We start from the raw sequence: 21,718 nt of genomic DNA, 5'->3' as shown, positions 1-21,718 counted from the left end.
TGTGACAGTTTAAAAGCTAACCTTGTCTTGTCATGAAAGGTTAAATTATCTGAGATTTTAAGCCAACATTTTTCATTTAAAAATACAATTAAAAAGAAAATTTAGTTCAGAAATTAAAACCATCATAGAACATGTGTATTCATATCACTGTATTAAATTAATTGCATTTTAAACTTCAAAAATGTAGGGATTAGTCAAACAATAGAAGTAGATTTCAAAAAGTAGATTTCAAGACTTTACCTTGATCTTGGCAGTGATAAGTTGTTTTTCCTCAGGGGCGGTGAGGTAAAGCGCTCTGATCTGGTTTTGCACCTCAGAGTAGAAGGTGGCCTCCCAGAATTGCTGATTGGTCCAGATAGGATGGTCTTGTATGCAGGTGTAGGCAAATTGGTCCACGCCAGCTGCCAGTTTCTGTAAGCAAGAAGATGGATTAGCGGCCAACACAATGTGACCTCTGGCAGCCTGCTAAGATAAACACAGTGCTTGCTACTGTCTATATAACAGGTCAAATCAGCCGAGCTGGGGTCCTCACAGCTCATGAAACCAACTGGGCTGTACGCTTGCTTGTAAAGGAGTCCATTAAAAAGCATGGTGAAAACAGGAAAGTAACACACTGCTGCCAAAGGTTTTAGGAGCAATCTGTCATTTTTTTAGTGGTCATAATGTTCTCAACACATACAGTAGGCCTCACAGAGAGAGATTGCAAAGCAAGACTTTGAAAACCTTACCCTAGTGTTTTTTGGTGCTTTCCGACGCAAACCAGATCACCTGTGGGCTGCTTACTGGCTCTAAAGGACATCTGCTAAAGTTATGAATGCACATATGGATGTGTAATTGTATAATTTGTATAATTTGGATGTATAATTTAGTGGATTGCACACCATGCATGACATCTTTCTCACCTTCCATTGGTCTGTAAAGCTCACACCTCAGATTAAATTACTATCAAATGTTTTCCTGTCAAAACCCCTGAACATACGTTATGACAAACTGTCTTTGCTACTTAGTTTCCTTACAGCTAACCAAACCACAATCACAAGTGAAACTGCAGATGGAAAGAGGAAAATAGAAGAATCAGCAATGGAAAGACGGAAGCAAACATCGTAATGAGCAAGAATAGATTCTGGCTGTGTCCCAATTAGCATACTTTACCAGGCACTAAAAGTATGTGCTTCGCTGGTGATAAAAAGTACATACATTTGAGGATGCAGAAAGACAATACGCTAATGTTGGGACATATTTAATTCCACAAACCTCTTTATTGCATACTGTGTGTTTGTTGCAACTCCTTTTACATTTTCCTGCATTACAAACACCTGGGGCTGATTTGGTCTTTGTTATTAAAAAACAATATCGTAAGAGAACCAAACTCTTCTTCTATATCACAAAAACGATATATGAACAAGAATTTATAGATGCATTTGAAATAGTACATTTAAACTTACAGATTTTACATTACATGAAGTGAGGTACTTAATGCAAACTTGTTGCATCTCTGTCCAGCATTACCTGCCATTCAGGCCACCTCAAATCACAAACGTTCATTGAAAAAAAAAGAGACTTCTTGATGCTTCTTTACTGCAGATTAGGGCTGGGCGATATATCTAACGATATGATCATGCGCATCTAGTCAGTAAATCTGGTTCTGTGATTACTGCTAAATTGCCATCACCTGCTTTCAAATGGAGCGGCATTTAATAGACAGAGCCGTAGATCACTTACAAGCTACGCAATATCGTGTTCATATTACGTATTCATCAAAGGCGATAATGAACGCGATATTGCAGATCACTGCCATTCTGAACCCTTGATATAAAGATGGCTCAGGAAGATGGTAGCTGTTTTTGTTTGGTGGTCGTGTATCAGCTCCAACCGATGCATACTATTTACAATAGACAGCATGCAAAATGTGACACAACCTCTGAAAGCTAATCGCTTTAAAATTACGTCAGCAGAGGCACTTGGGAAGCCCCTTTTGCTGTTTCAATAAATCCAAACCCAATCATGTATAATCCCTGTATATCTAAAGGCTGTTTCACTTTGACAAATATGAATTCTCCCACTCTCTATCACTAGGAAAGTACCAGCAAAGACATTAATGTAAAGGTTTGTTTGGACAGTTGATCTTTCCCTATGTAGTCTGGAATGTCTAATATGTATTTCAACACCAGGAGACCCTATAATACCAATTTATCCACGTCAAGCTGTGCTGATAAATTCTGCTCATCAATAATTTTTGCAGATATAGCTAGCTGGCCAGGTTGAAGCTTTGAGAACTTGCAGATATTCTGAGGCTGTCTAGACCCCGTTTCCTCAAGGCTGACATACAGATGGAGCTGAGTGAAAAAGTGGCAAGAAATGCAGCAGGGCAATCAGTGCAGTTGTTATTGTAGGATGTGGACCAGGAACGCGCATCCAGAGTAGTACTATTTGTCTTCAACATGGATGTGACTGACAGCAGATGTGAGGGGGTCAGTTTGACCTCTTCCAACTGTACAGCCTTGACAAAAGAGCACATGTCAAGATGTTGCATTCCCTGGGGGTTTGTTTGATCAGATTTCATAAAAGTGTTTAATGGCAGACAGGAGATGTGGAGTTAAAACTGATGGCCTTGAAAGAGTACAAGACATTTTTTGATGGTCTTTTTTCTAAATAATAGAGGTCTCAACTGTTGGTTGTCAGCAGGAGTTTTTGCTTATGTCACACCAAATCACCAACCTTCTTCTAAAAAGAGACTTTATGACTCTTTCTCACAGCAAATTGCTTCCATTCTGAACCCTTGAGATAAAGATGGTTTATCAACATGATGGCTGGTTTGTTTTTGGTCCAAGATGGCCTATCAGCTCCGGCCACCTTGACCAGGAAAGTCTACCAGATCTTCTGCCAGTCTTTTAGTTGAATTTCCCAATAGGGATAAAAAGCAAATGCTTATTTTGTGTCAGAAAAAAAAAGATCTCACTGTGATTCATGAACAGCACAGGGTAATGATTTACCAACATTATGGTACAAATCCCTGCTTACTTAATACTAAGAAACATACCATTTGTAGAGCCAGGAAGGAATCAAAACAGTCCAATTTAAATGCATTGTGTCTTAAAATATGCACGTCCATGAGCTAAAAGACATCTAGGCTTAAACAGCGCATTTACAATTCTGATTTATGTAAAACAAGTAGAGCAACAAAGAACATCACGGCAAAATGTTAAATGGTTGAAAAAACCGAGCCGTCTGGCCCATCGGTATGGAGGACATGCTGTAATCATGTCCCACAATGCAAAGTAAACAGGAGAAGGTCAAGCTATGGTCAGCGAGAGCCATGGCAGGGTTATGCTAGCTCGTGAATTGACAAGAAATTAATGTAACGCCTCGACGACAACAGACACCCCAAAACCATTTCTGTTGAACTGTGGCTGAAACACTTGCCTGCTGCAGAGAATGCCAAAGACATTTGTGGTACATTCAAACCACAACTGTATGCACAAATGACATTCATTTATTATTTTAAGACAGATACCCGATACTTTACATAACAAATACAGACATGACATTATTTACTGACAAACACAATGGAAAATCTCTCCTTTTCCCATAATACAATCACGTGGATCCATGCAGCATGTGACAGTCAGTGCAAGTGGTAGGATGGTCAAAACTGGACTATTCCTATTATTATATTAATATGGCATATTAAGGCCTATATTTAAATGTATGTTTTTTCAATTGCATATACAATTTTCATTCATTTGGATGACAAGGGTTTTAAGGTGAGACACAACAGGCAAAAACACTTTTTTCATGCATCTGTCAGTTTTGAGATTTTGGGCTTTTTGGCTTTACAAAAAGTATTTTTCAGGCTAGTGTTTTCTCCACACCGAGCTAAAAATCAGCAGCACTTACAACAAACTTTACAAACTGTTTTTGTTTTTTACATTTCATTCCTTAGAAATGGTAAAAATGTATTTGTTTATGTTTTTCTGGCTGTTCATATCCAAGATCCTCTGACTAAACACTTCTGACTCTAACAAGTCAACAAAAGGAAAATAAAAATAAAAAGTTTAGATTTTAGTTTTTTTATATGCAAATTAGTGCACATTTATTTATACAACTCCTTATTTGCAGAAAACTTGTACTCATACCAATCGCATGCATATTAACTAGGGCTGTGCAATATGGAAAAAAAAAAAAAAACTATCACGATTTCTGATCAATTTTGCGATTTCGATTTTATTTAAAATGTTGACACACAGACATGCTTTACAGTGATAAATGCATTCAATATGAATTTGAAACATATTTCCAAAAGAAAAACAATTAGAGCTTCATCAAAAAGTTGTAACATGTCTGTAGAACAGACATAAATCAAAATAATCACTAAGTAACGGTGTGACAAAATGTCTAGATATATGGCAAAATAAATAAATAATATATATAAAAAAAATCCCATGATACTTACAGGGATTTTTCTTTTTCTTTTTTTGCCATGCTTTGGTCATAGAGCTCATTGTAGCGGTGCCTCAGATGTTTAAATATATTTGTTGCGCCAGGTTCACACGTACTCCGCCTGCAGTGCACGTGCAGTATGTGTATGTGGTGCAATTTCACCATAAACAGATTAATGCTGAAATATGAGTAATATTATTTTACGGTATATCACAATATAGATGGTCTTTATGGTATCTACATTTTTGATACCATAGAAATTGTATAGCTAATTCTTGTCAAGTAAACAGCAGCAATTAAATTACAACTAATAGGACAAAAAATACAGCAGAACAATAAATAGCAAATGCTGCATACACTGTGTAAAATAATCAAACTATAAGTTTTCATGACACACAGACACAGCATTGTGAGTGTGAGAAGAGCAATTTTAAACGCTCCTATCAACATCTCAAGACAGACTGCACCAGTGATGTACACTCATGCTGCAGGTGCACACACAGAACAAAATAAGCCTCTGACAGATCTACAACCTTTCCAGTCATCACAGCAGACATAACTTCACAGTGCAGCAACAATGACACCTGACGATCTCGGTCGAGAGTGGGGTAAAAAGAGAGCATGTTGAGTATGTTCCCATGTCCGATGGCATGCAGACCTTGACTACAGAACAGCATAGCCCTCTGGGAAAGACAACAATGTGCTGGAGGAATGCCACAATGAGCCAGCTAACCATGATAAAGTGCGAGGAAAAACTTTCATATTGTCACAAATATAAGAACATAAATATATCATAAAACAGCTGAAAAATCCATCCACTCCATTCATCCATAAAATGTTATATATTCGAAAATTCCAGTTTATTTTCCCCCAATTCTGCATTTTGTGTTTTAAATAAATTGTAAATATTTAAAAAGAACTGTCTAATTAGCTAAATTCATAAAACTTTAACAATTTAATAAAATGTGTACAATAACAGGGCCCTAATTTGTTCAGAAATTCTGTGTTGTCACATTTTTCTGGATTTATGATTCAATATAATAATAATTCTTAGACTAACTGAAACTTGTTATAGCACTTGCATATCACTGCTCTTTTGTTGATTTTGTTTGTTTCCATTGTCCTCATTTGTAAGTTGCTTTGGATAAAAGCGTCTGCTAAATGACTAAATGTAAATATATTTAATTATAAGTGGTAATAATTATTAAAAGACATAAAACAAGCATTTTTATTAATCTTTTAAAATGAATATAAAAATAAAATGTAATAATCCCCTTTTGCAAACAAAGTGCTGCATGACAGGTTTGCTGTTAAAATGAAATTCTTAAAAAATAAAGTTTTAATAGTTATATTATTATTATTGTTATTGCAACATTCTACTGTGCAACAGAAATATATTTCTTTCACAATTTCCTTAAGATAAAGTTAAAGGGATAGTTCACCCAAAAATGAAAATTTGATGTTTATCTGCTTACCCCCAGGGCATCTAAGATGTAGGTGTCTTTTTTTCCAGTAAAACACAAACAAAGATTTTTAACACAAACCATTGCAAAACCAAATTAAACCATACGGCTCGTGACGACACATTGATGTGTAAAGACATAAAACGACTGGTCTGTGCAAGTATCTGAACAGTATTTACTTAGTTTCTTTTACCTCTGATTTTCACCACAATGTCTGAACTGTTCAGGTTTAATTTGGTTTTGTTTGAGTATGTTTTAGACTCTCAAAGCCGTGATTCCCATTCACTTCCATTATATGACTGACAGACTGCAACAGAAAGTTTTGACGGTTGAATTAATTGGACTACTTTGGCATTTTACAGGGTCCCAAACCACATTGAGATCTCACTGACCTAAAATCCTGCTCCAAATTGATGTTACTAAACATAAAATATGTTTGGAATGACTGTGATTGTGTCACGTTGCAAACAAAATATATTATGCTCAAAACCTGTTTATACAAAGAGCAAATGAGGCTAAAATGCAATATCAAAAGCCAGACTCTGACCTAATTTTTTCCATACCTTGTATCCCCTACTATAACACTTGTAAAAGGTCTTTATATGGCATCTTTAACTGTTCAATGAGCAGGAAGGCTTTATTTGAGTGATGATCTGTGAATGATAGCCCAGTATTTTACTAAAATCAATTAACTGCCCTGAGGCACAGCATTTCCCAGAAGAAAGAGAATGAATCAAAGGCTAAATGAGATGCGTGCCGATCAGTTGTGAGGAACCTTTTGACCTGCTACGGCAAACCTGACGTTTGTGAGAGCGCGTGTTTTCTCATAAGGAAAGCAATGACGTATCGGGTGTCAAGTTGTTTTTCGTCCTACAAATCTCCATTTGAGGTGACTTTGAGGTATCCATGGCATAAAATCATTCTCAAGCCAAGAAAAAATAAGCTAAGAGTTGTTCAGGCTACGTAAAAGCCCTCATTTACAATGCTGAAAAAGGTTTAGGTTGTAAATCAAGGCAAAGAGGTAGTTGTAAATGGAGCGGATCTCTGTGGGAATTGTTTTGTTGACTTTTTGGTCGAGTCTTTGAGTCCCTTTGGCCCAGGGGTAGAAAAAAAAAAAAAAAAAAAACACAGAAAAAGAAAAAAAAAAGGTGTTTGCTACAAGCCTTGAAGTTTCTCCTTCTTAGGGTTAGGGATTCAAACAAACCCTTATCCCAGATGCATAACTCATTGATCATTCATATTCAGCCATTTGTGCTATGAATGATACCTTGAATCATGCAACTTCTTGAGAGATCACACTTGTGCTTCAAGAATGCAAATGCAACAGTGAGCTCTAGTGTCTCTGCGGTAATGTCCATACTTCAGTTGGGTCATCTAGTGAGGGGAAGCCTTTATCTCCTGCCAAGCATGCACTGAGAACCTCAATAACATGCAGTGTGGTTTAGTACAAGGCTACTGGGAGTGAAGGGAAGGGCATGTGAATCTCAGACTCGTGGAAGAAAAATGCATGAGGGTTTAATTGTTGTGCGACACAGAGATCATCTAAGGATAGCCAGAACACAGATTAGAGCCACTGCACAGCATTTTAGTGCATCTTGCTGGAGTTAGAATTGATTTCAGGTAATATGTAAAATATATTTGTTGAGTTGACCTTAATAATTTAGCCTTTGGTTTGTGTGATATCAGTGGCATGAATCATTCTGGAGCGCTGCAAAACAAACAAGGTTTCATTTATCTCTCTTGTTGAATGTGCTGTTTTTCCGTCACGAGGGCTTCACAAATCTGTCAGCTCTTTTTAGTCTAATGCTTTAATCAGGATTGGCTTTTACATAAAAATGGGAAATGTGAAACAGGAAAACTGAAAAACAGGAAATTCAAGGTTTGAAGAAATAGCTTTCAGATGTCTTAATGAAAGACTTGAATTGTTTGCCTCTGCACGAAATCTTCAGCTCTCCAAAACTGTTTGTGGCAGGTGCATCTCATCAATTAAAATGAACAATGACTGTGGAAACATTTTGGATTACGCATCTCTGTAACTAATTAGTGGTGCTCAGTTGCATGTGGACAAACTACTAGCGTAGTAATACTAAGTATTAAACTTAACATGTAACTATCCAGCACTGTTACACAACATTTTTTTCTTTTACACACATATAAAAGTTCACAGTAAAAGGGCATCTGAAATAATTTGGGCTAACACTTTAGGTCTGCATTATTTTTATAATAATTCAAAGGCCTGTCGTAAATAAATTCCTTATATATGAACTGTGTTGAACAGAGAAACACAAGATTTTTGTTGTTTTACACATGTAGATGGAAGTAAATAAAAAAAGAAAGAAAAAAATTAAGTTAAATACACCGTTCTTGTGATTTTAAATATTGGAGTAGGTTTTTACAAGAAAATAATCCTTCAGTCTTTTTACCTAAAAAATGTCATGTTACTTGCTGCTTCTTTGTAATGATTTGTCAAATTTGCTAGCAATTTCTGAGTGGAAACTGTTTCAAGTAAATACTATGATAATTTATATATATTTTTTTACAGTTGTACTGTAAAATAAATGTATTATATAAATCTTTCTAAACACTAAATTTTTTTCTCGAGAGGAATATTACAATAGCTTACAATTTTGCTTAATATTTATAACAACAACAATAATTATAATTATTACGGTTATTATTTTTTATTATAATTATTGATATATAATCACAACATTTGGAAAAATTGTACAGCCCTAAAAAATAAAATCGAACCTGAAAAAAAAAAAACTTTTTAAATTGCAACCACAATTTCTGAATTTTTTTATTTTTATAAATTAAATAAACAATTTCACCCAAATCATGTAGCCCTATCCAAAATGCAACCATATGCTGTAATGCTCTAGCAAATACACAGCAAGTGCTTGCAACTCCTGGGCAACTACCTGCGACTCTTCAAGGTATGAAATTCAAGTTCTTTTCAATTACAGTCTTTCTGACAGTACTTTCTGATAAAACTGCAAACCGTTATTTTTAGACTGATAAGTTTCCTGGAGGTCATTTAAAACCCAAAGGAATTTAAACGCATTCCTGGATGGAACAAACAAATTCATATCATAAGGTTTTGGGTTACGATGACCATGCAAATTTATAATGTATAGTGTAACAGTTAGGTGTCTAAGCTTTTTTTAAGTGCTACTGTCCCACAAACGAGCATGAGGGTCACCGACGTGATATTTGATTACATCACATATCTTCTGTGCATAGTGTGAGTCACAGCAGACGGATCGCAGAGCAGCCCAAAATTAAAAAGCAACACAGTTAGTTGTGTCTGTCTCTATGACAACTATAATGTTGATACGTGATGGATTGGTGTTGAAAGCCAGACACTCTCCAACACTTCCCCCCACTGTACCACAGTGAAACCGAACTAGGCTATACTGACTGTCACGCTTCTTAGTGGTTTTCTTCAGCGATGGGCTGAATAGAATGGATCCCAAAGCCTAATTGTACTCACAGCAAAGTTTTTTCCCTTCCTTACTTAGGAGTAAAAGGAAGTTTTACTCAGGAATATACTTTTAGTAAGGGCTGTGCGATATGATGATTTTTGATCGTGGACGATAAAAATGTCTCCACAATCTGCTTTTGAAGAAATATCGTAGTATGGTGCTCCAGCACACATTCTATCAGCTGCAGTTCTGGCGCCTCCATCATATACTGTACAACGCCACATGCATTCACTTCAATGTTAACTCAGCGGTAGAGTTACTCTCTTGTTATCTGCATGTGCTTTTAAATGTTTAATTCGCACACTGGTCTGACCTGTGCTTTTTCTGAGCGCGTCATACACCCAAAGCGCGCGCTGAAGCCTGTCAAACAGCGCCTGATTATTGAACTAAATTATCTTTTGCACTAATACTGATAAATACTGACCCAAAATAAAAAAGTTTCTGCTCATGATTCTTTCTGACTACCGTATTTTCCGGAGTATAAGTCGCACATTTTTTCATAGTTTGGCTGGTCCTGCTAATAGTCAGGTGCGACTTATTTATCAAAATTAATTTGACATGAACCAAGAGAAATGAACTAACAGAAAACATTACCGTCTATATCCGCGAGAGGGCGCTCTATGCTGCCAGAGATGCTGCTCAGTGCTCCTGTAGTCTACACTGAAGACAGCCCTCTCTCGGCTGTAGACGGTAATGTTTTCTCTTGGTTCTTGGGTCTAAATAAATGCGACTTATAGTCCGGTGCGACTTATATATGTTTTTTTCCCTCGTCATGACGTACTTTTGGACTGATGCGACTTATACTCAGATGGGACTTATAGTCTGAAAAATACGGTAGATACATAATCAACATTTGTTCACAAAGCTGACACCTCAAAGTTTACTGTTCAGGAATCAGAATCACTCAGACTGTTATGATAACAGAGATATATAAGCTCAAACATAAAAATATTAAAAACATTTTTTAAAATGTATTTTAAAAATTGTTGGTGTAGGATATGAGTTTAAAAACACAGTGTAGCTAAAGCCACAAGTCTTCCAAAACTTCATAAAAAATTTCATAATCGAATCTGTAAAACTGTGAATTTTATTAAATATTTTCTAAGGCCATGTCATGTGTGTTTTTATAGAAGGCTAATCAGATTGATTTATGGCACTTGTCATCTCTGTAAGATCTCACATGTAAACTCTCCTGTGTTCTCTGTATGTGTGTTGGCTTTGAAAACTCCCCGTTTCATGTTTCTATTGTTCTCACCAAACGAGTCTTTCACACCTCTGCCAGGTATGACACATTATTCGCATTATTCTTTTATCATTATTCTATTGTTTTTATTCTACCTTTATTAGCCTTTATTGTGGTTTTTCAGGAATTACAAAGACACAAAGCTGCAATCTCGCTTTAATCTCAGTATGCATTTAGCCCTTATTTATCAAAAGTCTTACTATAAAAATACAACAAAACATTTTCTTATGACCTTACGTGAATTGCAGAAATGCATTATGAAGAAGAAATGCACCTGCTATTAGTAGCATTAGAGCTAACTTTAGCATCAAGCTACATCAGACAATTTATGAAATTATTAGTACACTTTTACTCAAAACTCACTTTAAAACCCGATCAAGTGTTTATAATAACTTCCTTTAGCGATCAGGGGTGGAATTTGGTTGTTTTCTGTTGTAAAAATATGCTATTTATAGCCTTTTACATCGCTGCACAAGTTAGCATTTCAGATGTACATTTTCAATTTTTTTTATAAAAACACCCCAGATCTCAAGAAAATCTCATACCAAGCTTTACTATCGTAATCGCGGGTTTATTATTCGGATATTTCGTGTGTACAGAGGAGTTTCAGTGTTGTTTTGGCCAGATAACTACCAGGAAGTGTACAGGAAGCATGTGACACGATGTGGTGGTGTCCGGTTATGACACTCTAAAGATTGACAAGGCGAAGGACCAATCGGAGTCTGACACACACATGAGCTCCCAGCTCTGCACACACACACAGAGATCGCTGGGAGAGGCTGTTTATCATCAGATTGCGTAAATCAGTGGAAAATAAATAGAAATGACGATTCTGTCTGAAGAAATATGAAGTAAACATCAGTAAATATATGCATATATCTCCGCAGATATGCATCTTTGGTCTATAAATCCTTATTGATGCTGTTCAGTGAGTCTATGTGAACACAAATAAACCACTGCTGACGTGACTGAATATGAATGAGTGGTGAATTTCTATTCAAGATGTGGCATAATACGGATTTATTATTTTGCACTCCAGACATAAATTACTAAATAACTGTCACTGCAACAATGTTTTATCAAAATATTGGTGAAATATCGAAACTAGAGTCTTTAAACTTTCAATTGATGCACAGTTTGTCCAGATCAAGTAAGAGAGTGATGTTTAACGTGCTGTGAAAGTGAAACATTAATAAACTGGGGCCGTCGGCGATGTTTGCAAGTAAAGGGGTTAAAGCCACTTTTGAGTGAGTAAATGATGTTATAAAAATAAAACAGCTGACAGAATTTTTATTTCGGGATAAAATATTCCTTTAATAATGTTAATAAAACAACAAAACACAGAGAAAAATCACTCACTGCTCTTGACTGATGAAATTTAATAAACATCTTGATGCTGCAATTTTTGATTGAAAATTATTTTAAAGAGGTCCTATTATGCTCTTTTACAAAGTCTTGATTTTGTTTAGTTCTGTCTAATACGGATAGAAGTCTTTCTAATAATCAGATAGAACAGTTAAATAAAGGAATTAATGTATACAAAAAGTATTAGATTGCTTTTATATTAGGCCTGTTGGCGATAGAAAGGCAAACATTATAATACTTTCTTGTTTGCTGTCAGTATTAAGCAAAATATGCATTTATATAATTTTAACAAATCTTTGAAAGACTAATGAACATTTAATTTCACAAACTTTGCAAACTCAGTCGAATCCAGCTGTGAGATCTTGTGAAGAGTGTGTTTGTATCCAGCATGATCATGTATTCTCTGCATGACAGTCGGTCCGTGTGAATTGAATGCTTTAAACTTTAAACTCATGATTTTAAATTATGCTGCGCTTTATGCACTTGCACACTGTCATATTAATGTCATTTTGTGTAATAAATTCATGTTATTTTCATGTAATAAAGTGCTGTATGTAAAATGAGGGTTACCTTGGCCTTATTTGAAAAATATGATTCCCACTGCACACAAACCTTCCAGAATACTGAGTGACCTGTTGGTTACAGTGTTTACTTTATTTTGAATTATATTTTTATTAAATATTTATTTATTTATGAAAAATACTGTCATTTAAAGTATAAGTATATTTTTTAATCCATTGTCAAATGATTTCAAATTTCTTAAATATTAATAATATATATCGGCTGTCAAAAAACACATATTGGTCGACCACTAATATGAACATGTAAATATGTGCTGTGCATTTTCCTCTCAACATCAAAATAAATCGTAAAAATGACTGTGGTGAGAAAACAGCAGTTAAGAAAGCATCTGATCATAACGATGTGGATATGGATGAACCAGTTATGCAATTCTGTGCTCCAGTCAAGTCATGTTCATTTACTGTCAATAACAATTTTCAGATAGATTGCTTTAAAGCAAGAAGCTTTACAAAATAAACATGAAAAACAGTGTCTGCGTCGCTTTCAACTAGAATTACAACTTCAATCCCTACTAAAAAGCAGCTCTGCAGCATGCTCATGTTTTCACTCGTGAATGTCTGATCTCAACGGACTGAACAGAAAAAAATTAACCAGAGAATATATTGCATAATAGCCATGGATCAATGGTAGTTTGAAGGTGTTTTGGAAAATTTGCACTGACAAGCTGTTTCAAAATCTTCTAATGAACTCCAAACAAAATTGGTTTTGGCTGGATAAAACAGTTAATTCCTGAAGTATATCAGGGCCTTAAGAGTTAAACTAAGCAGATGGAGACAGGTGGATTTAATGAACGCTGGTGCCAGTGTTGATGTGCTATGATTAAGATCCAGTAACAAGAGCTGCCAGTATGACTGCTGTCAACCTGAGCTCAACTCTTACTTACCCGGTAGAAGGCCGTTGTCAGGGGCAGCAATGCGGCGGCTACAGTGTATTCCTCTGAGCTGGAGCAGTCCTGCGAGTAAACAGAGACAAGGAGATGTTAGATGATACCACTGAAGTATATAAACTGATGATAAAAAGAGCTTTGGCCAACTGTACACAAAACATGACATCACTTGCTATTTCCATTGATGTTATATAAGTGTTATTACCAAGGCATGACAATATGTCATGGTATTAGTTGCATGTCCAGGCATCACATTTTTGTTTTAATGAATATGGATAAACATACTGTATATGGAAAATAAAAAGAAGTCGTGCTTATTTTTGGCTTGGCTTCGATTCAGTTGGTTTCCAATGCTTAGGAGCTGTTTTAATGCATATGCTTTTAATATTTTATATAATCATGTAAATTGGAAAAGCCAGTTTTCAGGATGTTCCAATTATCAATTTAGAAGAAATTTCATATTTTAAATTCTTAACTGACATGAGACTGTCATATTTAAACTGGACAAAGCTTTTAAATCAAAACTTGTTGCATAAAAAGATCAACTGGTCTGGGACTGACATTATGTTTTAATAGGATCCTGGAAATAGTCAAATCCAGATGACTCGGCTTTTTAATGAAAAAAATGGCTCTTGGTTTTATAGCTTTATGAAAAGTTCCGGATTCAAAATTGTAGTGTATGACGTGGCACTCTGTTAAACAAAATCTTTATCTACAATAAAAGCTAATTTATTTTTAAACGATTTGTCACTTTTATACATTTATATTGTCTTACATAAGCTGCTGGAAGCAACACCAGGATTATATTTCTAAACAAAACCCAGTCACCATCTCTGTTCTCCATCCTGGCATAAACATCTGAATGTAAAGACAAAGGCAAATCTAAAACATCAGTCCCTGCACAGATCTCGCGTTCCTGACCCCCCACTTTTCTCTTTCAGTTCTTTCTCAGGTTTGGAATGAATTGAGTCATTTGTCAGAGGAGCTGGAACATTCCATCATTCTAAGCTTCTGTACACAATTAAATCACTGGAAATGAACTCAGAGTAAAGTCTGTAATCCTTTACCATAAAAGATCCCAATTATTCTGTGGGGAGACCTTATCGTGGTTCGACTAGATTTTCCTGAAGAATATGTTTGTCTGTGCAAAACTCATCATGATGCTAAGTGGTTGCTTATTTGTTGTTTACAGGTCGAAGGTGTTCTGGTCCCCAGATATGTCTCAGGATCACCTAGGTCTAAGGGATGTCTACCATGAATTAAATTCTTGAAAATAAAACCTCTTTAAGAAGTCTGGCATAATCTTTTACTATACTTTTTAAGAAAACAGCTTTACTGCTTTTATTAAAAACTTTGGTTTGCCAAAAAATAAAGACACGCAGATAGAAAACACAGGAAATGGTATCACAGAGAAGTCACTATATCTTTTAAATATCAGACAATATGTTAAATCACATCACTTGCTCACCAATGGATCCTAGGCAGTGAATAGGTGCCATTATAATGAGAGTCCAAACAACATCAAGATAATCAACAAGTAATCCACATGACTCCAGTCCATCAATTATTATTTGGACTCTCATTCTGATGGCACCCATTGACTGCAGAGGATCCAGTGGTAAGCAAATCCGTTCCAATGAAGAAACAAACATCTTAGAGGTCGACCGATTTTACAGATACCGATTAATCAACCGATAGTTATTCAAATGTACACTGAATGAAAACTAAAATAGTGCATTACCATAAAAAAAAAAATGAACACACATATTAATATTAATTATTATATTTTCAGTTAGTTTATAATTTATTAACTATTGTTAACAATAAGTTATTGTTGAAAATGTATTTGTAATAGTAAATGTTGACATAAACATTAATCTTGATGTTACAAATGGTTAAGTATTACCAAATGTGACCCTGGAGCACAACACCTGTCATAAGTAGCACAAGTATATTTTTGTAGCTATAGCAAACAATACATTGTATGGGTCAAAATTATTAATTTTTCTTTTATGTGAAAAATCGTAAGGATTTTAACTAAATAACATGTTCTATGATGATATCTTGTACATTTCCTTTCATAAATATATAAAAACGTAATTTTTGATTATTAATACGCATTGCTAATAACTTCATTTGGAACTTTAAAAGGTGATTTTCTCAATATTTCAAACAGTCATGCTAAAAGATGGCCATATTTAAAAATCTACACAAAGGCCGTATCATTGAATTTACATACACGTGGATATTGTATGTATACTTTCACACTTTATTTACTTTTGTTTTAGAATACTTGATAATTAGCTCATCAAGATAGCAAAACATGGCAGACACAAACCGGGCAAAAGCACACTACAACAGGTTTTGTACACACTGTTCTACTCGAGCAGTGATCTAAAACAAAGTGATCTAATTGCCAAACCGGAAAAAAGTTTACAAAAAAGTATCATAGATGAGTTTAAAGTTCGGTGTACATTTTTAAAATAAAATAATAAAAAAATAAAATAAAAACAGAGCAAGGGGAAATTTTAACTTAAAATTTGAAAAAAAAAAAAATGTTTTTTTAATAATTAATAATTAATATTAATTTTGGATACTCTTACTATCTATGTCAATGAACCATATCGAACATCGATTACATTTTCAGCTCAGTATGTACAGTAATCACTCACATCCACTTAAATGCCAGTAATGAGACATGTCTCTCACCGAGAGGTCAAGACTGATCTATAAAGTGCTGTTTGTCTGCTGCAGGACAGCACTTCCAGAAAGAAGGGAGGATGTGGAGTGACTGACTCATCACAAACTATACGTGCTGCTGCACAAGTGTGAGTGGCATGTTGAATTTGACACGTCGTTCCCTATAACTCAGTCTGCTATGGGATCTGCAGTCACATGATGTGACTCATTTGCTCACTGCATCACTCGCACACTGTTCGCTGTGAGGCAAGAAAGGGAACAAGTCAACTTCCCCTAAACTAAAGCTTTATTTTAATCACTTTCTAGGAATGCTTCTCTAAAACAGAAGTTGCGATCAATTTAAATGTAAAAAACATGCTACTACTATTCCTCATGGTTTCAAACTTGAACTTGAGCTACCTACATGGATGATACACTACTGGTCAAAAGTTAGGAGTAATAAAGATTTTTTTTTACATGACATATGCACACAAATGCAGCATTTATATTATCAAAAAATATAGTAAAAATGTATTATTATGTATTGTGAAGTATTATATTTTAATCCATTTTAAAGTGTAATTTATCCCTGTGATGGAAAACTGAATTACTCCAGTCTTCAGTGTCACATGATCCTTCAGAAATCCTTCTAATATTCTGATTTGCTGCTCAAGAAACATTTCTTCCTATTATCAATTTTTCCTATTATCGTTTTTGCTGCTTAATATACACTACCACTCAAAATGTTATAAGTAACATAAGCTAAAAAAATTCAATAAAAAACAGAGAGAGATTAATATTTGTAATTAGCAAGGACAAGCTAAATCCATGGTTCAACTTAAAAGAAATTCTACCAAGGTTTCCACAAAACATTAGTAAAAACTGTTCTCAACAATTATTAATAATTGAGCACCAACAATAATTCTGCATCCAATCAGATGATAATTACTGGAGGATCATGTAGCACTGGAGAAATTGTAATTGTAATAATATTTAACAAAATTACTGTTTTACTGTATTTTTGATTAAATTTCAGTAATATTATAAGAGATGTTTTTCAAAAACATTAAACAATCATAATTCTTAACATACATCAAGTGTTGCTTGTTTTCTTTTCCAAGCAATCAAATTTACAAATGTACACTTCTGAATCGATACAGAAAGGAACCTAACAAAGAGCCAGAACACCCAAGCAGCACCCTAGCAACCACACAGAAAACCTTAGCAACCACACAGCAACCGTCAACAACCTAAAAGTGTGATTGCTTTTATAAGGGCAAGCAAGCACTGCACATTTTCTGCAAAGAATTAAAAAAAATCTAAACTACTTTTATTGCAAAATGTATCCTATCTTCGTCGTTTGTTAAGTCAGTGAGGCTGAGCCTTGAATGGGAAGCTGTACTTGTTCAACATGGGAATGATGCACTTCACAACTTCCCAGCACATTTATTTCTGCAGCTTTCACAGAGCATTGCGTAAGTTCATCTGACTTCAAGTCAGATATCTTCCACTGAATGCTCTATTTCCAAGAAAAAGAACTGAGCACAATGGCTCTCCTGCTCTAGAGTTCACAAGCAGCGGTGGCAAAACAACTGCAGACAAATGAGGAAAAGAAATGAAATCAGCAGGTGGCTCACCTAGACCTAGCCTTTAAAAAAGATAGTGTGAGATCCCAGTGTGCCTCACAAACCTTATTTGAATGTGCATATAACAAGTTTACTTTAATGGGATATTTAATCCTGTCATTGTGTATTCATCTTCATGTTATTTCCCCTATCATTTTAGTTTGTAGTTTTTATAATCACATAAGAATTAAAGTGGTTTTGGATCATGCTGTCAATGCACATTCACGATTAGGGCTGCCACGATTACACATTTTGGCTGATGATTTTTCAAAATGCTGCAATTAACTTTTTAGTTCATGTCGCCTAGTGTAACACTAATACACATAAACCTAGTTTATTTATATTTAGCTTGGAATCAAATAGTAAAATAGGAATGTCATAAGAATGTCATTTCTTGAAAAGACTGTGAACTTATTTTAAATATAATATAATATAATTGTTTATATTGTGAAGTTGATAATAGTAGTTGACTTTGGCATGATAACATTTGAATTATTTAAAATATTTACAATTATTTAAAATATTCCCCTTCTTACTAAACTACAACCCGAATTCCGGAAAAGTTGGGACGTTTTTTAAATTTTAATAAAATGAAAACTAAAAGACTTTCAAATCACATGAGCCAATATTTTATTCACAATAGAACATAGATAACATAGCAAATGTTTAAACTGAGAAAGTTTACAATTTTATGCACAAAATGAGCTCATGTCAATTTTGATTTCTGCTACAGGTCTCAAAATAGTTGGGACGGGGCATGTTTACCATGGTGTAGCATCTCCTTTTCTTTTCAAAACAGTTTGAAGACGTCTGGGCATTGAGGCTATAAGTTGCTGGAGTTTTGCTGTTGGAATTTGGTCCCATTCTTGCCTTATATAGATTTCCAGCTGCTGAAGAGTTTGTGGTCGTCTTTGACGTATTTTTCGTTTAATGATGCGCCAAATGTTCTCTTTAGGTGAAAGATCTGGACTGCTGGCAGGCCAGGTTAGCACCCGGACTCTTCTACGACGAAGCCATGCTGTTGTTATAGCTGCAGTATGTGGTTTTGCATTGTCCTGCTGAAATAAACAAGGCCTTCCCTGAAATAGACGTTGTTTGGAGGGAAGCATATGTTGCTCTAAAACCTTTATATACCTTTCAGCATTCACAGAGCCTTCCAAAACATGCAAGCTGCCCATACCGTATGCACTTATGCACCCCCATACCATCAGAGATGCTGGCTTTTGAACTGAACGCTGATAACATGCTGGAAGGTCTCCCTCCTCTTTAGCCCGGAGGACACGGCGTCCGTGATTTCCAACAAGAATGTCAAATTTGGACTCGTCTGACCATAAAACACTTCCACTTTGAAATAGTCCATTTTAAATGAGCCTTGGCCCACAGGACACGACGGCGCTTCTGGACCATGTTCACATATGGCTTCCTTTTTGCATGATAGAGCTTTAGTTGGCATCTGCTGATGGCACGGCGGATTGTGTTTACCGACAGTGGTTTCTAAAAGTATTCCTGGGCCCATTTAGTAATGTCATTGACACAATCATGCCGATGAGTGATGCAGTGTCGTCTGAGAGCCCGAAGACCACGGGCATCCAATAAAGGTCTCCGGCCTTGTCCCTTAGCACAGAGATTTCTCCAGTTTCTCTGAATCTTTTGATGATGTTATGCACTGTAGATGATGAGATTTGCAAAGCCTTTGCAATTTGACGTTGAGGAACATTGTTTTTAAAGTTTTCCACAATTCTTTTACGCAGTCTTTCACAGATTGGAGAGCCTCTGCCCATCTTTACTTCTGAGAGACTCTGCTTCTCTAAGACAAAGCTTTTATAGCTAATCATGTTACAGACCTGATATCAATTAACTTAATCACTAGATGTTCTCCCAGCTGAATCTTTTCAAAACTGCTTGCTTTTTTAGCCATTTGTTGCCCCCGTGCCAACTTTTTTGAGACCTGTAGCAGGCATTAAATTTTAAATGAGCTAATTAAGTGGATAAAAGTGTAAAATTTCTCAGTTTAAACATTTGCTACGTTATCTATGTTCTATTGTGAATAAAATATTGGCTCATGTGATTTGAAATTCCTTTAGTTTTCATTTTATTAAAATTTAAAAAACGTCCCAACTTTTCCGGAATTCGGTTTGTAGTTGTTTAACATCATATGATATAATATAATAATGGAATTTGGTATAATAAAAAAATAAATATTCAAATATTTTCAATAATGTTTCTCTTTTCTATAAACTTCAAAATATAATATAACTGTATTAAGTATTATAAAGTCAAAATATTTATATAAACTTTAATAGTTAGAATTAGGGCTGTCAATAGATTAAAACACTTTTTGTGCAAATTATCCAGTAATGTTATAAGAAGTTTATATAATTGATACATTTGTGCACACCAAAGAACACACACACAAAAATTATCAATGTATAGTAGGGATGTTTTAACTTTCTGTTCAGTGTGTATTTGGCACAAACTATAAATGTAAATGAATGATTACAGAGCACCTTTAGCAAATGGCTGCTGTACTGTACTGTTCAAGCAGTCTGCAGAACAGATGTGCAAAGCTCTGATCTGCTTCCCTTCACCCCCAGCACAGCATAAAACAAATGTGCGTGTGACTGACAGGCTGAGTAAGGGTTTGAAAGGGCCCCCCGCTGATAAAGCAGGCCAGAGCTGGCCCCTAACCCTGCGGCACAGGAAATGACTGGGATGCCATAGTGCATCTCCGATTCATCGCATGCCAGACCTTGGGCTTGCACAACTTTCAGCTCCAGAACCCGCCGTAGCTGGACGAAACGCACAGCAGAAGAAAACAAGACTCTGTATATTAGCCTTATTAATGGGCTTGTTATGAGCTTGTTTTAAAAACAATAAGGTCTATCGGATTTATTGTCTGGCGAGATAAGAACAGTTCAAGAGCACTGACTCGGGCTCCATTCTTACGTCTGAAATCAAACCGGGAGGTGTCCTATATGTCAACAGTCGTCAACAGTAAATACCCGAAGAATGCACAACAAATATGTGTTAACAGCTCTCTGATTTTCCGAGAAGTTGCGTAAAATCAGGCTTCCTCTGCTGGGATCGCCAGAGTTGCGAAGGAGATATGTGGTACCATGGCTCCGTCTTCTTCCACATCTGTCACACACTGCAGTTCGCAAAGCTGACAACCTCAAACAGATGGAGCCAGAGTCCAGATGCCTGAGGTCATGCGCATGTTTGGATGACAATTATATTGTCTACATATTATAACAAACACTTAGGAAAAAAACTATAAATGTCATCTAGCTTTTAAACAAAAGCAATGTGATGATTCAAGGAAGCAGGAAAGGATGTCACAAATGTTTGTCAGCGTCGGTGTGTGTGATTTATTCCTATGACGCTTGCTGCTATCAGAAATACAAATGGAATGCACACAGGTTTAAATACTTGCATATGAAGAGCTTGGTTCCAAAACGCGATAAACACCTTTTTTTCTGCCAAAATAAGTATAGTATCTGGTCGGTATTCAAAAATCTATTTTTTATTTTATGCAAAATACAATATCCGCCGAGTTATAAGGTCATGTTTTCTCCTTTTTTTTCTCCAAACCGCAACAAACACCAGTCTCCTTTCTCTGCAGAATGTGATATATCCGCTCAACCATTCACCATGCACCATTCCACGCACTGTAAACGGTAACAACCAATCACAGAGCACCATTCCACGCACTGTAAACAGTAACAACCAATCACAGAGCACCATTCCACGCACTGTAAACAGTAACAACCAATCACAGTGCACCATTCCACGCACTGTAAACATTAACAACCAATCACCATGCACCATTCCACGCACTGTAAACGGTAACAACCAATCACAGTGCACCATTCCACGCACTGTAAACATTAACAACCAATCACCATGCACCATTCCACGCACTGTAAACAGTAACAACCAATCACAGTGCA

At 35.7% G+C, this 21,718-nt stretch overlaps 1 protein-coding gene across 4 annotated transcripts in view; it reads right to left on the bottom strand.

Annotated features, from left to right (window-relative positions):
• LOC132126706 (myotubularin-related protein 13-like) overlaps positions 1–21,718 on the bottom strand; it is a 169,302-nt gene that overhangs the window by 34,672 nt on the left and 112,912 nt on the right. For all 4 annotated transcript variants that reach the window (XM_059538173.1, XM_059538180.1, XM_059538160.1 and 1 more), the window contains exons 17-18: positions 13,462–13,530; positions 241–411 (exon numbers count right to left, since the gene is read on the bottom strand). In XM_059538173.1, coding sequence (XP_059394156.1) covers positions 241–411; positions 13,462–13,530 — 240 coding nt within the window. The remainder of the gene's footprint in view (positions 1–240; positions 412–13,461; positions 13,531–21,718) is intronic.

This window comes from Carassius carassius, chromosome 3 (assembly GCF_963082965.1).
Source record: "Carassius carassius chromosome 3, fCarCar2.1, whole genome shotgun sequence".
NCBI lineage: Eukaryota > Metazoa > Chordata > Actinopteri > Cypriniformes > Cyprinidae > Carassius > Carassius carassius.
This window is presented reverse-complemented; position numbering and strand designations above follow the sequence as displayed.